The following is a 12,127-nucleotide window of genomic DNA, read 5'->3' on the forward strand; positions in this document are numbered from 1 at the left end:
ATGCAGGGAGCCTGATGTGGGACTCAATCCCGGGACTCCAGGATCACTCCCTGGGCCGAAGGCAGGCACTTAACCACTGAGCCACCCAGGGATCCCCCATAAAGTTATAAATTAAAAATCAATATAGTTCTTTAAAGGTTGCTCTCCCAAATATATTATGGTCATCATATAGATTTAACAAGGTCCATGGCCGTTTAAGAAAGCCAAAGTATGAAAATTCTGAGAGTTTAAGACATTTCAATCACTACAGTACCTAAGGTAGAGGAACAAATCCTTTTCAACTTTGGCTTCATTTACAATTGAGGAAACTGAGTCTCAGAGAAGAGAAATGCTTTCCCCAAATTTAGATGGCAAGCATATGGCAGAGTTGGCACCAAGTCCCAGTCTCACAATTCTCAGCTTAGTTCTAGGTAGCTCTTCATAGAAGCCAGCAGCAGGTAGATTTGGCAGCCAGCTGAGCCAGGAGTTTAATGAAGACTCTCGGCCTAAGTACCCCCACAGTTACTGTGATGATAGCATACCCTTGCAACACCTACAGTATATTAAACATTCTCCTGTTCGGACTGCTCAGGAAATAAATAAGCATGTTCCCAGATGCTATGTTACTCAACCCTCAAACAAATCTATGATACTGATGGAGCAGGTACTACTATCCCCATTCAGGTGGGAAAACTGGGGAAATGGCCTGCTCAAGGCCATGTCATTGGCACCAATAGGCTTCCAAACCAGGTTACCTGTCATTGTACTAAGTGCTTTCCGTTGTTTCATGATGCCTCTAGAAGCAATAACTTGAAGGACAAGAATACTCCACTTCAGATGCTTGCAGGAATCTAGCTGCATCCCCTCCCAAGGAGTATGTGGCTCATTCACATAATCTGGTTTGACTCATAGAACACTTGACCCATTTATTTGCTCACTTCTGCAGCCTCCATAGGAGTGGCCTCTAACTACTCAAACCCCAAACTAACACTGCTTGTGATATGTGCATCTGGGTGTGATGTTTAGCTTACTAATTCCACAAAGCTCTGGTGGTAAACCAACACAGTCCATCCTGCTGATTTTCTGCCTATCCTTTTCGCTAGGCCAACCTGTCTTCCGGAAAGTTCATGCTAGAGAACATCCGATTCCCTCTACTGTAATCACCATTGCAGGTACTCGTTGCATCATGGTCCTTGAAAAACCAGTTTGATTAGCTTGAAGTTAACTGCCTTCTGATTGTTCTTTAAGTCTCTAGACATTAAAGTAACACAACTTGGCCCCCAGCGCAACTAGAACATTGCTAAATAATGCAGTGGCTTCTCTGAAGCTCCGAATATGGAGAGTCAGCAACAAAACACAAACCTATCCACGCAAGACAGGAGGCATGGTAGAGGAAGCCATGTGGACCTGCAAAGAAGATTGACCCCCATGGCCTCTCCTTCTCAAGTTTCAATATAATCCAGATTTCTTACAAATCTTGCTTCTCAAACATGGGTTGTTAATTCCAAGTATAATGCAGTTTCTTTAAAAGCAAGCTGTATTTCTTTCTAGAGCCTGCCTTTCTTGCCTCCAGGCAATATGCTAGCCACATATGCACAGATGATGGTACATCTGTGGAGGTTCTCCAAAGGGAACATTGCCAAGATGACCAGAGGATCACACAACCATCCCAGATCCACTGTAAGCTGAGAGCCCGGTCATCTCTAAGTCTGGATGAGGACAGGGATATTTATTCCTCAGTCATCCCCATCGCCATCACTGGCCATGGTGGTAGAAACATTTCCTCCTTTCCTCATCCTCACATCCCACTTCCCAACTCCATAATCATAATACCCAGACCTGACTACAGACTTGTTACAGAATATTCTCGTAGAAATAAATAGGCCAGTCTTTTTAGGCTCTAACCAGAGAGGCCAATCAGGTGCTGAAAACTGTCAAGAGGTCTCTACTTTCAGACTTGTCAGCACAGATCTAAGTGAAGGATTAAAATAACCTTGAGCAAATTGTCCCAGTGCTGTCCTTGTACCCCTTCCCAAATATGACATTGTTGGTTAAGATTAAAGATTGCAACTATGTGAAAGAATAGCAACAGTAGCTCCTCGGGTGCAGACCTGCATGTGGCTTGTACTGTTTTCTAATAGGGAATCTCACTCTGAGCCCTTCACCTCTTAGAGAACTGCTGCTTCAAAAAGCAGCCGAGCCAGAGAGCATTAGCAGCAGCTTTTTCAGAGATCCCAGATATCTATTAGCTTCTGTTACTTGTCATTTGCAAAATCAATTACTCAAAAAGAAGGAAGGTCCTATACTGCTGGTTTTATCACAGGATAGTTTTATGTCATGTCAATATGGATTTTAACAGTAGGTATTAATGTATTAATTATCCATTTGATCCTCAAGTTGTATTGGTTAAGACTCTGATGTTATGTGACTTATTATCAACTTCTCCGTAAAATATGGAGAATTTAAAAAGTATACATGTATGTGTGTGGAGAGACAGAGGCAGAGAACGAATTTTCTGTCTTAGAAGCAAAACTAAAACCACAATGTGCTGTCTCTGGGCATAAATAAGGAGGTGAAACTGGCTTGGCCAGAGTAAAATGGACTGTATTTGCTCCAGCATTCAAAGTGAAAAGGAAATCAAAACAAAACAAAAAACAAAGTGAAAAGGAAACAAACATAATAGACAATCCAAAAATAGGATGTTAAACTATGTCCCTAATCAATAAAAGATATCTACTGAGAGGACACTTTTTAAAAAATAGACCCAGCTCTCTTTGCCAGGATCAAAAATCTGTACCATAGAAACTAATTTATCAGTATCATGTAGAGCAACAATAGGATTTATCCAGTTGCCTCCTCTCTGCTGCATATCATTCTGTCTTAAATGTTCATGACATTTATTAAGTGAAAATAGCCCTGACCCTTCTGTGACATTATGCCTTTGTGCTTTGACTTCTGTCTGCATGGAAAGGCCCTTCTTCCTGTACCACCTCTTGCCCAAATTTAGCACCACCTTCCCCTGGTAAGCTTCTCTGCAGGTTTCAACGCGAATTTCCTGTATTTTTTCTTTCCTGAAGCCTTCCCGGACTCCCTTACGCAGAGCAAGCTGCTTCCCCACCCTGATCCCTCAGCCCTCACCTTGCTACACTAGAAGTTGTCCCATCTCTATGCCTCACTTCCCGTGTGAACAATGAACAAAGGATTTTTATATGCATAGAACAAATGTCATGAACTAGTTACAGACATAATGGCACCAAATAAGCATTTCTTTCTGATCAGAAGGATTGAAAGATGATTTAAAAGGGAATAGCCTTTTTAATCACTGTGATTGGATTTGATTTACTACCATGTCCATGTATCTAATACCATGTTCCAAATAATTTCATTTTGTGAAATGTGGCATTAAACAATGCAACCACCTCACCTTTCTTTTGTAATCTCCCCGATTTTCTACCTAAGTTGCCTTGAGTCCCATTTAAAGCAACTTACCATTTATAAATAAACAATAGAAAAGAAAGCCAAAATAAATATTCTTTCCCAGTGGCTTTGCAATTCAAATAATAAGCCCAGGTGTTCTTCTGGAAAAATAATTTTAATTTGATGTACGTCTCTAAGACATCCATGTTCAGCCAAGGTTTTGAACAGACACTAACATAACATACTGCTTAGAAACTACCACTAACCTTTTCCTGGGATCAGAAAGCAGTGGGAATCACAATGTGATGGATTTGAGCACTGGGTTGATTGGAAATCACAAATTTAAGCCTATCACTTCCTTGACTACACACACATAATTTCAAGGACATATGTTGTGGACACCAGTTGGAACCCTTGTCTTCTCTTGGGTCATAACTTCCCAAGCCTACTATAAAACGCATTACAACTTCTACATTCAAAATTGCAACTCTCCTTTGCATCTGCTAACTTTCAGCAGTTTTTGGCCAGTCCAAAATCACTTATTTTTAGTCTTCATCTAATTTCTTTGGGGCCCTGTGAAAACTGGGGGTAGAAATATCAGATTCTAAAGTATTCCTTTAGGAAGACACTATTGAGGACATATTAAAGAATTAATTAATATGCTACTTTCTACTTTTGCCTTGGGTTTATTTAGACACTAGGTTATGTAAAATGCTAGCAGTGTCCCTAGCGTATCTGCTCCATGCCATAGCAGTGAACAACTGGCCTTGGAACCAGTTCTCTACAAAATTTGCTAGAGCATCATATGGAACCACCACAGCAGGGTCCTCAGCAAAGGGAAACCATGTCTTTGGAGGGAATGGGAGGTGTGGACTCCTACAGAGCTGATACCTACATGCAAAAGGCAAGAAGAGTAGGCTAGAAATCCCTCCCCTTCTCATGTTTCCTCAGTCAACAGATTCCTACTGCAGGCAGTTTACCTGGAAAGTTCTAGAAGCAAAGGTATCAGCACTGAGGTCTTTCCATACCACCCATACTACTTCCTTCGAGATGAGGTACACTTGACTTGACTCTGAGGGGAAGTAACCTGGCTTGTTCCAGCATTCTGTGCCTGAAGGGTAAGCAGGTAGAGTGATTACAGAAATAGTGTTTGCCCTTCACATGTGCATGGCCTTTTCAGTCTGGGATTTATCCTAATGACCTTCACAACAAGAGGAGCCATCTGTGAGCTTCCCCCCCCCCCCGCCCTTAATGGACTCTCAAGTCCATTAACATTTTCTTAACACCCACTAGCCTCTCCTGGAGTGTCAGCTACATGGTGGTTCTGGAAATAATCACACTCATATGGTGAGTAGTATTAACTCCCAAAGGCATCACCTTTGCCCTCCCTATTTACTTTAAGATGAACGTGGTCAGGGTCTTCTTAACAAATTTGAACTTTCCCCCAGAGAGGATGCCTGAAAGTACAGATATCTCAGTGAAATGGAATGGATGTTTTGCTTCTTCACTGGCAACAGGAGCTCTGGTTAAGATCAGAATTTCCCTTCCACCAACTCTTTGGCCCTGGAGCATTTTCTGTTGCTTCTAGAAAGTGGAGAGGAGGAGGCCAGATTCCTCCACCCCTTGAGTCACTCTAGTACTTTTTATTGTGGTTCCCTCAGTCACCTGCTAAAGGAATGTGTACAAACAGCCAAATGAACCAGCATCACAGGAGACAGCCAGGTGACTCCCTCAGAATAGATCATGTGCGGGCAGGGTCTTTCTCAATGATATGCCTATATGAGTTGCTTTCGTGATCTGCCACTTTGGCTTGTGCTCAGATTGTGGGTCATCCTATCCACTTGCTGTCAACAGTGATGCACTGCCTGACATGCCCAGCCTCTGGTCAGTTCTGCCCTCCAGACTTCTGATCTCACCCGAGGGACTTTGAGTAGGTCATTAGGGCTTCCTTTCTTCTCGGTGTTCTTATAGCAGAATCCAGGGATCTCCAAATAAGATTGAGCACATTGCTAATTGTCTTGCCCTTCCCTTTTCACAGAGGAATATGATGACAAGCAACCGCTGACCAGCAAAGAGGAGGAGGAGAGGCGCATTGCAGAAATGGGGCGGCCCATTCTGGGAGAACACACCAAGCTGGAAGTGATCATTGAAGAATCCTATGAATTCAAGGTATGCTTACCAACACTGCCCACAGGGGAGGCTAGGCCCATCTTGAAACCAAGACTGCTCATAGTGTTAGCAATTTCTGGGCTGGCTCATTAACTGAGAAGTTTTTCAGAGCAGAACTGAAATAGGAAAGTTGACAGGGAACCAAGAGGCCCTGCAAACCAAACGGTATCAGAGCCAGGGTTCAGCGGGTGGGATCCATCACTACACAGGGTCAGGGGTACCCCAAAGGGAGGACTTCCTCTGAGGGGATAGCAAGAAAGAAGCAAAGGTAGATTCTGAGAGATTGTTATGTATGGGGGAAACCAAGTTCTATTTGAAGAAGCAAATACATTCATCAAAAGCAAAGCACTTACACTGCTGACAATTAGGAGGCTTTTGTATTGGAAAGGGATGGTAAGCTATCTCTATAAAATATCCATCCCATTGACAAGTTCTCATTCATATTTAGTCCTCCTCTTCAGATCCTGGGCCATATTAGCACAGTCGACATACTGAAGGTATATAGTGCCTATAACCAGAAAGTTTACAATTGAGCTGATAAAATTTGATTCTTGGTTCTCTGGATGATGAGAGTCATTTTTCAGAAGCTAAGTGGATGGGTCTTAGGATGAGCTTAGTATTTTGAGGTGAAACTTCCTGTCCATCTTAGCTGGTCCCTCTACCCCATCCCACCTTCCATTCCACCTAGTCCACACAGCCCTGACATCTGGGAAGACCCCAGGAGAGCCACACTTTAGTTCTGGAGTGGGACATGGAAAGGAAGATCATTCTCTGGTTTTCCAGAACCACAAACCCAGAGTGTAGATGTATCTTCCCTCACTTATTTTTCAAAAGCAGACTCTGCTCCTGTTTGCAAAACCAGAATGAGGATCCCAAAAGGGAGGAGCAGGCCAGGAACTTGGAAACCTCAGTGTTTTTTAGCTTGATGTTTCATAGTAGTGATTTCCTTTTTTTTAGCTGGGTCCATGAATTATTTTAAAAAATTGGTTCACAAATTGAGGTGCCTGATAGGAGACAGGTAGAAAGAAAAATGTCTTTTGCAATTAAACTGGGATTTTTTAAAGGATAAAAATGCAATTAGACTTTCCCCTTCAGGTTGCTACAAATCACTGTTTCTTTTGTTCATTGTCACGGAAAGAAGGAGCAGGGGTAAAGACCGTGACCACTGCTTTCTAGGCAGACCCCAACTGTCAGAGCTCACCTGTTGTTTGATCTAGAATCAGCCTTACTGCACACATATGACTCGTACACATACTCACACAGGTTCCCTGTGATTCTGGGGTACCAGATAACTCAGACTGTCCATTCCTATGGACCAGTTTGTCCAGATGTATCTAACCTCACTCTTCCTCATGCACCTTCTTTTCACCTAGAATCTGAGCTTCCTCCCCCACTCAGGGCTCTCGTGGGGAATAACTGTGTGTTCTTTCCCTTATGAGACAACTTTCAACTTTTACCTTTCATGTACCCATGGCTAAGAGTAACAATCACAGAAACTTTCTGCAGGAAGCATTGGGTTGGCTATGGCAGGGCACAGTCTTCCAGGCAGCAAGGCTTTCTTGGGTCCAAAGTTTTCTCCAATGCTCCATACATTTGAAAGTCCCCCAATTTCCTTATATAAGTTCACTTGTTTAGGGTTCTTTTTTTTTTAATTTTTTTAAAATTTTTATTTATTTATGATAGTCACAGAGAGAGAGAGAGGCGCAGAGACACAGGCAGAGGGAGAAGCAGGCTCCATGCACCGGGAGCCCGATGTGGAACTCGATCCTGGGTTTCCAGGATCGCGCCCTGGGCCAAAGGCAGGCGCCAAACCGCTGCGCCACCCAGGGATCCCTGTTTAGGGTTCTTATCTTCCTAGAATAGTTCCCATAGACTATTTCCTCCCATCTCCTCAAAATTCATCAGTAGCTACTATTAACACAAAAGGGAAATTGGGAACATGTTCTCGAAATGTCCTCAAATATCAATTTTGATATTTTGTTATTCTTTTAGGAAATTTCTTTTTTTCTAGACCATACCTATTTTAAAGAACTTGTTCAGAGCTTTACAGAACTGTGAACTGCATTAAAGACCAGAATCTGACACCTCACAATGTCCAACTCTGCCCCTACCCACTGGTTTCCTGTTTACTATGTTTTGACTAAGAGCATGACTTTCCTAACACCCATTGCTAAGGGTGAGGTTATAATAGTCGCTTCCAGGGCTAGGGCAGTAAGAGTGGATCACTGGCCTACAGGAAAGAGAATAGAGGTGAATAGAGATGGACATGTCCAAGTTCAGGTGTCCAAACTTCAAATTCATTTTATTCGGTCCCCCCTCCTCCCATAGGTCAAGGGAGGAGATGTATGCAAATTAAGTCCTAGGAAGAACCCAGGCTGTCCCATAGTTCCCCAGGGTTAACATGAACAAAGTTTATATCTACCCTGGGCTTTTTGTACACATAAATTTTAACTTTCATTTATTTTAAAACTTTGCTCTTTAGAGATATTCCTTGAGGCACGTCTGTGTAACTCTTACAGCAGTTTGTCTCTTTATTGTGTATTTGCCAGGTGTTGGGATTATCTGCCTTGGCATCAGAACAGAGGGCTCTTTTGGGGAGACCTGTTCCACGTTTCCATTACATTTAGGAAAAATCAAGGTCATTTCATGCAACATTCTACACAGAACTTTGAGTTGGCATCAGCCAAGGTATTCAGAGGGCTCAATAAAATGGGGCTGAGTCCAGAGGAAAAAGACATGCTTGTCATGTGCTTCAAGTTACTGTGGCCAAGAGCAGTGACAGGTATAGCTGTTATCAGGGCCACTGGCAGGACAAGACACGAGGCTAGGGGCAGAAAAGGTCACCACCCTAAGGGAACAACCTAGCAGAGAATGTTGTTGAAGGTACAGAGTGGGCCAGCTGGAGATGGGCCCTTTCATGTTTATTATCATCTCAATGTTCAGATGATGCTTGTGGAATGAATGCACTTGACATTCTGATGGAGCTTTAGACTTCTGTACAGGCTGCTCAGATCACATTTTCCTTCCTCCCAGTTTGCTGATAACTTGCTCCCTCCCAAACCATAGTCAATTCAGGTACATTGCATTAAACATGTACGGATTTTGGCCTAAGAAAAATAATGTGTGTTTTCTGCCTCTTTGCAATTAGTGGGAATTCGAGGATGCTCTGACAGTAAGTGTGGACATGTGGTAGACTAGTCCATGTGGTAGTTTCTTTGGGGAGAGCAGCCTTACGTCCTGGAAGTGACCCTTCTCCCTGTAGTTGCTATGACGTGTGGTAGTGCTTTGGGTACATCTGCTTGCTTAGTTTGCCTGTGAACGTTTGGCTGTTCTATTGTTACCTTAACTGACATTTAGAAAGCTAGAGTGTGCTAATTGTATAAAAAAAAAAGTGCTTAAAAAAAATCTAAGAGGAAAAAAATGTCTAAAGAGAAAAGTAAAGCAAAGCACGGGGAAATTCAGTGCAACATCAATTGCAATGTTGCCTAAACCATATGAATTAACCTTTTCTTGTTTGCGACAGAAGTACAGTTAGAGTCAATTCTCTAAGAGCTGCCAGGCTGACAAAATCAGGAGCCAAAGAAAAATCTATTTATTGATGCTCATGCAGCAGCGATCTTGGGGCTTTGCTATCTGGCCGCATTTCATTGACAAACAAAAGTACGATAATAATAGTCTTTAGTTCCATAATCTCTCTGCCAATTCCAGCTATTCAGAGATATGTAATGCTGAGCAGGTCATACATTAATTCAGTTGTAGGCAGCACCCTATAGGTGAAGTCAACAGAGAAACAAGTTCATAAAGCATTCAAGGGGAAGGGATGCGCTTTTGCAACATCTGCTATTTTAAACACTGAGGCCATTCTTCCTTGGCCATCAGGCAGGAGAGGAGGCTCATATTTGCTATGAAGAAATTTCTATTTCAGAATGGTTCCAAGCAAGGACTGTACTTGTTTGCATAATCGTGACACTGTTTGATGTCAATACTGTTGTTCCAAGCCTAACATCCACTATCCTTTGTATAACTCTGAGGTTTCAAAATCAACAAGGTCTTAGATTTCCTGAGGCTTTAACCAACCCAGCAGTTATCATCTTATTCTTTCCAACCATTCTAGAGTACCGTGGACAAACTTATTAAGAAGACAAACTTAGCCCTTGTGGTTGGGACAAACAGCTGGAGAGAGCAGTTTATTGAAGCCATCACCGTCAGTGCTGGTGAGTGCCTTTCTCTGCTATGAATTACAACGGTCCAAGCTGAGCTTGCTTTTCCTACTGTGACCACTTGGTCTGGATCAAAGCACCGAAAAACTTTCAGGGTAAAATTAAAAGAGTTAAATGTACTTGTAGCATACCTGCGCATTTCTGAGACTGATTTAGACTGTCTCGATGAAGCAAGTGTCTTAAACCTGGCATTCTTCTCCATCTACACTGTGTCTTTCTGGAAATAGACCAGATAAATTTAAAGACTTGTGTGTCTCTAACTCACAGCCAATCATGAGGCTTTGTCTGGAAAATCCCCTGAAAGCAGGAGAAGTGGCCAAGTGAAGGTCACAAAGGAAGCAGCAAAATCATAGGTGGGATAAGGTGACGTTAAGACACTTCACCACTGCCATCTGTATCATTTTACGCTCTTTTCAGCAACATCTAACAAATAAGCGTTTCCAGTGGCTCTTAGAAGTGGAAATAGAATCACATTCTGTTTCTTCCTGTATAAGCAAAGTACAGAGTCTTATTTAGGAAAATCTTACAAAAATGAAGTTGTTTTCAAACTCAGGGAGTCAGAGACCTGAGAGAATTAAATATAGAAGGAAGTATCTTTTCCCTTGATTGTCATACCATATCCACTGCCTGTATGATTTTATAAAGACAGAGGAAGGTCCTTCCCCAAGATGCATGAAAGCAGCACCATTATGGGCTCCCCTGCCCCCCAATTCTTCTGCTCCATCTATACTGGTTCTTTCTCTTTAACAGTCCCCAAAGGTTCATCTTCTACTATTGCAGCTAATGAACAAAACTAGAATTTTTAAAATAGTGATTCCTACTGTCAAGTATGTAACCAGCATCACTGGCAGTTGAGCCATGACTTCTAACACAACCCCCCTCTTTCCAATCTGCCCCAGAATAATTTGACAAATCCCTGAAGTGCTGTGGGAACAGAGGGTGGTAAAATGTTTGTGCCTTTTTATTATGAGTGCTATTTATAATCATACTTTAGTTTCTTGAAATTGAGTATACAAAGGAAATTTATGCACATTAAGTGGTGGGAAATTGCTTGGAGAGCAGATTTAGAATTTACATGCCAATTCTACTTAGGGGAGGGGATAACCCCCTGTCTTTAGTCCCTTTGGCCTGCCATTACAAAATACCAGAGAATGGGTGGTATATAAACAAGCTCAGTTCAAGAGGATGGAAAATCCAAGATGAAGACACTGACAGATTTGGTATCTGGTGAGAGCCCGCCTCCTGGTTCAGAGACAACAGCTGTCTTCTTACTGTATCTTCACATGGAAAAATGAGCAAGAGGGCTCTCTGAGGTCTCATTCACAGGGCTTTCCCCTCATGGCCTAATCATCCCCTAAAGACCCTACCTCCTAATACCATCATACTGAGGATTAGGTTTCAACATATGAATTTGGGGGTGGGTTTGAGGGGGGGCACAAACAGTCTACAGCACTCCTACCTTATGGCTTTTGTTTTTCTATAAATCCAACATTAGTTTTTGAGACACGAGCTCTACTCCATCTTCACAGGAATAAAAACTAAAAGGACAAAAATAGCTTGAATAAGAAACTGCTGACAAGGCCAATTGAAAACATTAAAAATAATACAATTGTTTTATGGGCTTTAATATATATCAGAATCAGAACATTAAAAACATTAAAAACAACATAAACTTTAATGAACCATTCTCAACAGTTCCTGGGTTTCCTCTGGCTGCAGATATGTGAGTATTTATATAATGGTCACAAGCTGGATATAATTAATTCATGTTTCTACATGTCAATCACTGTTCTTGGGGGAAGAGATACCACAGTGTGTGACACAGACAAACATCCCTCCCCATATGGAGCTTATATTCCAGTGAAGGAGATAGTAAACAAAGCAAATAAGAAAATAAAGTGTATGCATGATGGTGAGCTTGTTGTAGAAAACAACTAAGTCATGGAGAGAGACAAGAAGTATATGTAGGGGCTGCAATGGACTGTGGCCAACAGATGCTATCAACAGACACGTTGATGGCACATTTTCTTTTCTCGCAGTGGCGTGGGTTTGTATTGATTTATTCACATGTTCTCGTAACTCTCAGGGACCAGAGCAAACATTTTATGGCCACTCTTTGGCAGTAGCAAAGGGCAGCCTTCAACACTGAGAGAGATTATGCCGTGCACAAGTCCAAAGTTGTGATCCTGATCAGAATTGATATAGAATGAAACAATTATAAAGATGCTAGTACTTCTTTACTTTAAAGGGGGCAGATTTGGGTTTGCAAACATTTTCATATATAATGTTGAATTAAATCCTCTCCAAATTGTATCTCATAGGTATTAGGATTATCCTTTTCT

General features: G+C 41.9%; 1 protein-coding gene across 24 annotated transcripts in view; it reads left to right on the forward strand.

Annotated features, from left to right (window-relative positions):
* The window catches only part of SLC8A1 (solute carrier family 8 member A1), a 377,788-nt gene that overhangs the window by 317,943 nt on the left and 47,718 nt on the right, over nucleotides 1-12,127 (forward strand). For 19 of the 24 annotated variants that reach the window (XM_072770408.1, XM_072770413.1, XM_072770409.1 and 16 more), the window contains 3 exons: nucleotides 1,083-1,151; nucleotides 5,435-5,565; nucleotides 9,680-9,779. In XM_072770408.1, the coding sequence (XP_072626509.1) occupies nucleotides 1,083-1,151; nucleotides 5,435-5,565; nucleotides 9,680-9,779 (300 nt within the window). The remainder of the gene's footprint in view (nucleotides 1-1,082; nucleotides 1,152-5,434; nucleotides 5,566-9,679; nucleotides 9,780-12,127) is intronic. The other 5 variants (XM_072770422.1, XM_072770406.1, XM_072770419.1 and 2 more) reach the window with 1 other exon arrangement.

This window comes from Canis lupus, chromosome 12 (genome assembly GCF_048164855.1).
Source record: "Canis lupus baileyi chromosome 12, mCanLup2.hap1, whole genome shotgun sequence".
NCBI lineage: Eukaryota > Metazoa > Chordata > Mammalia > Carnivora > Canidae > Canis > Canis lupus.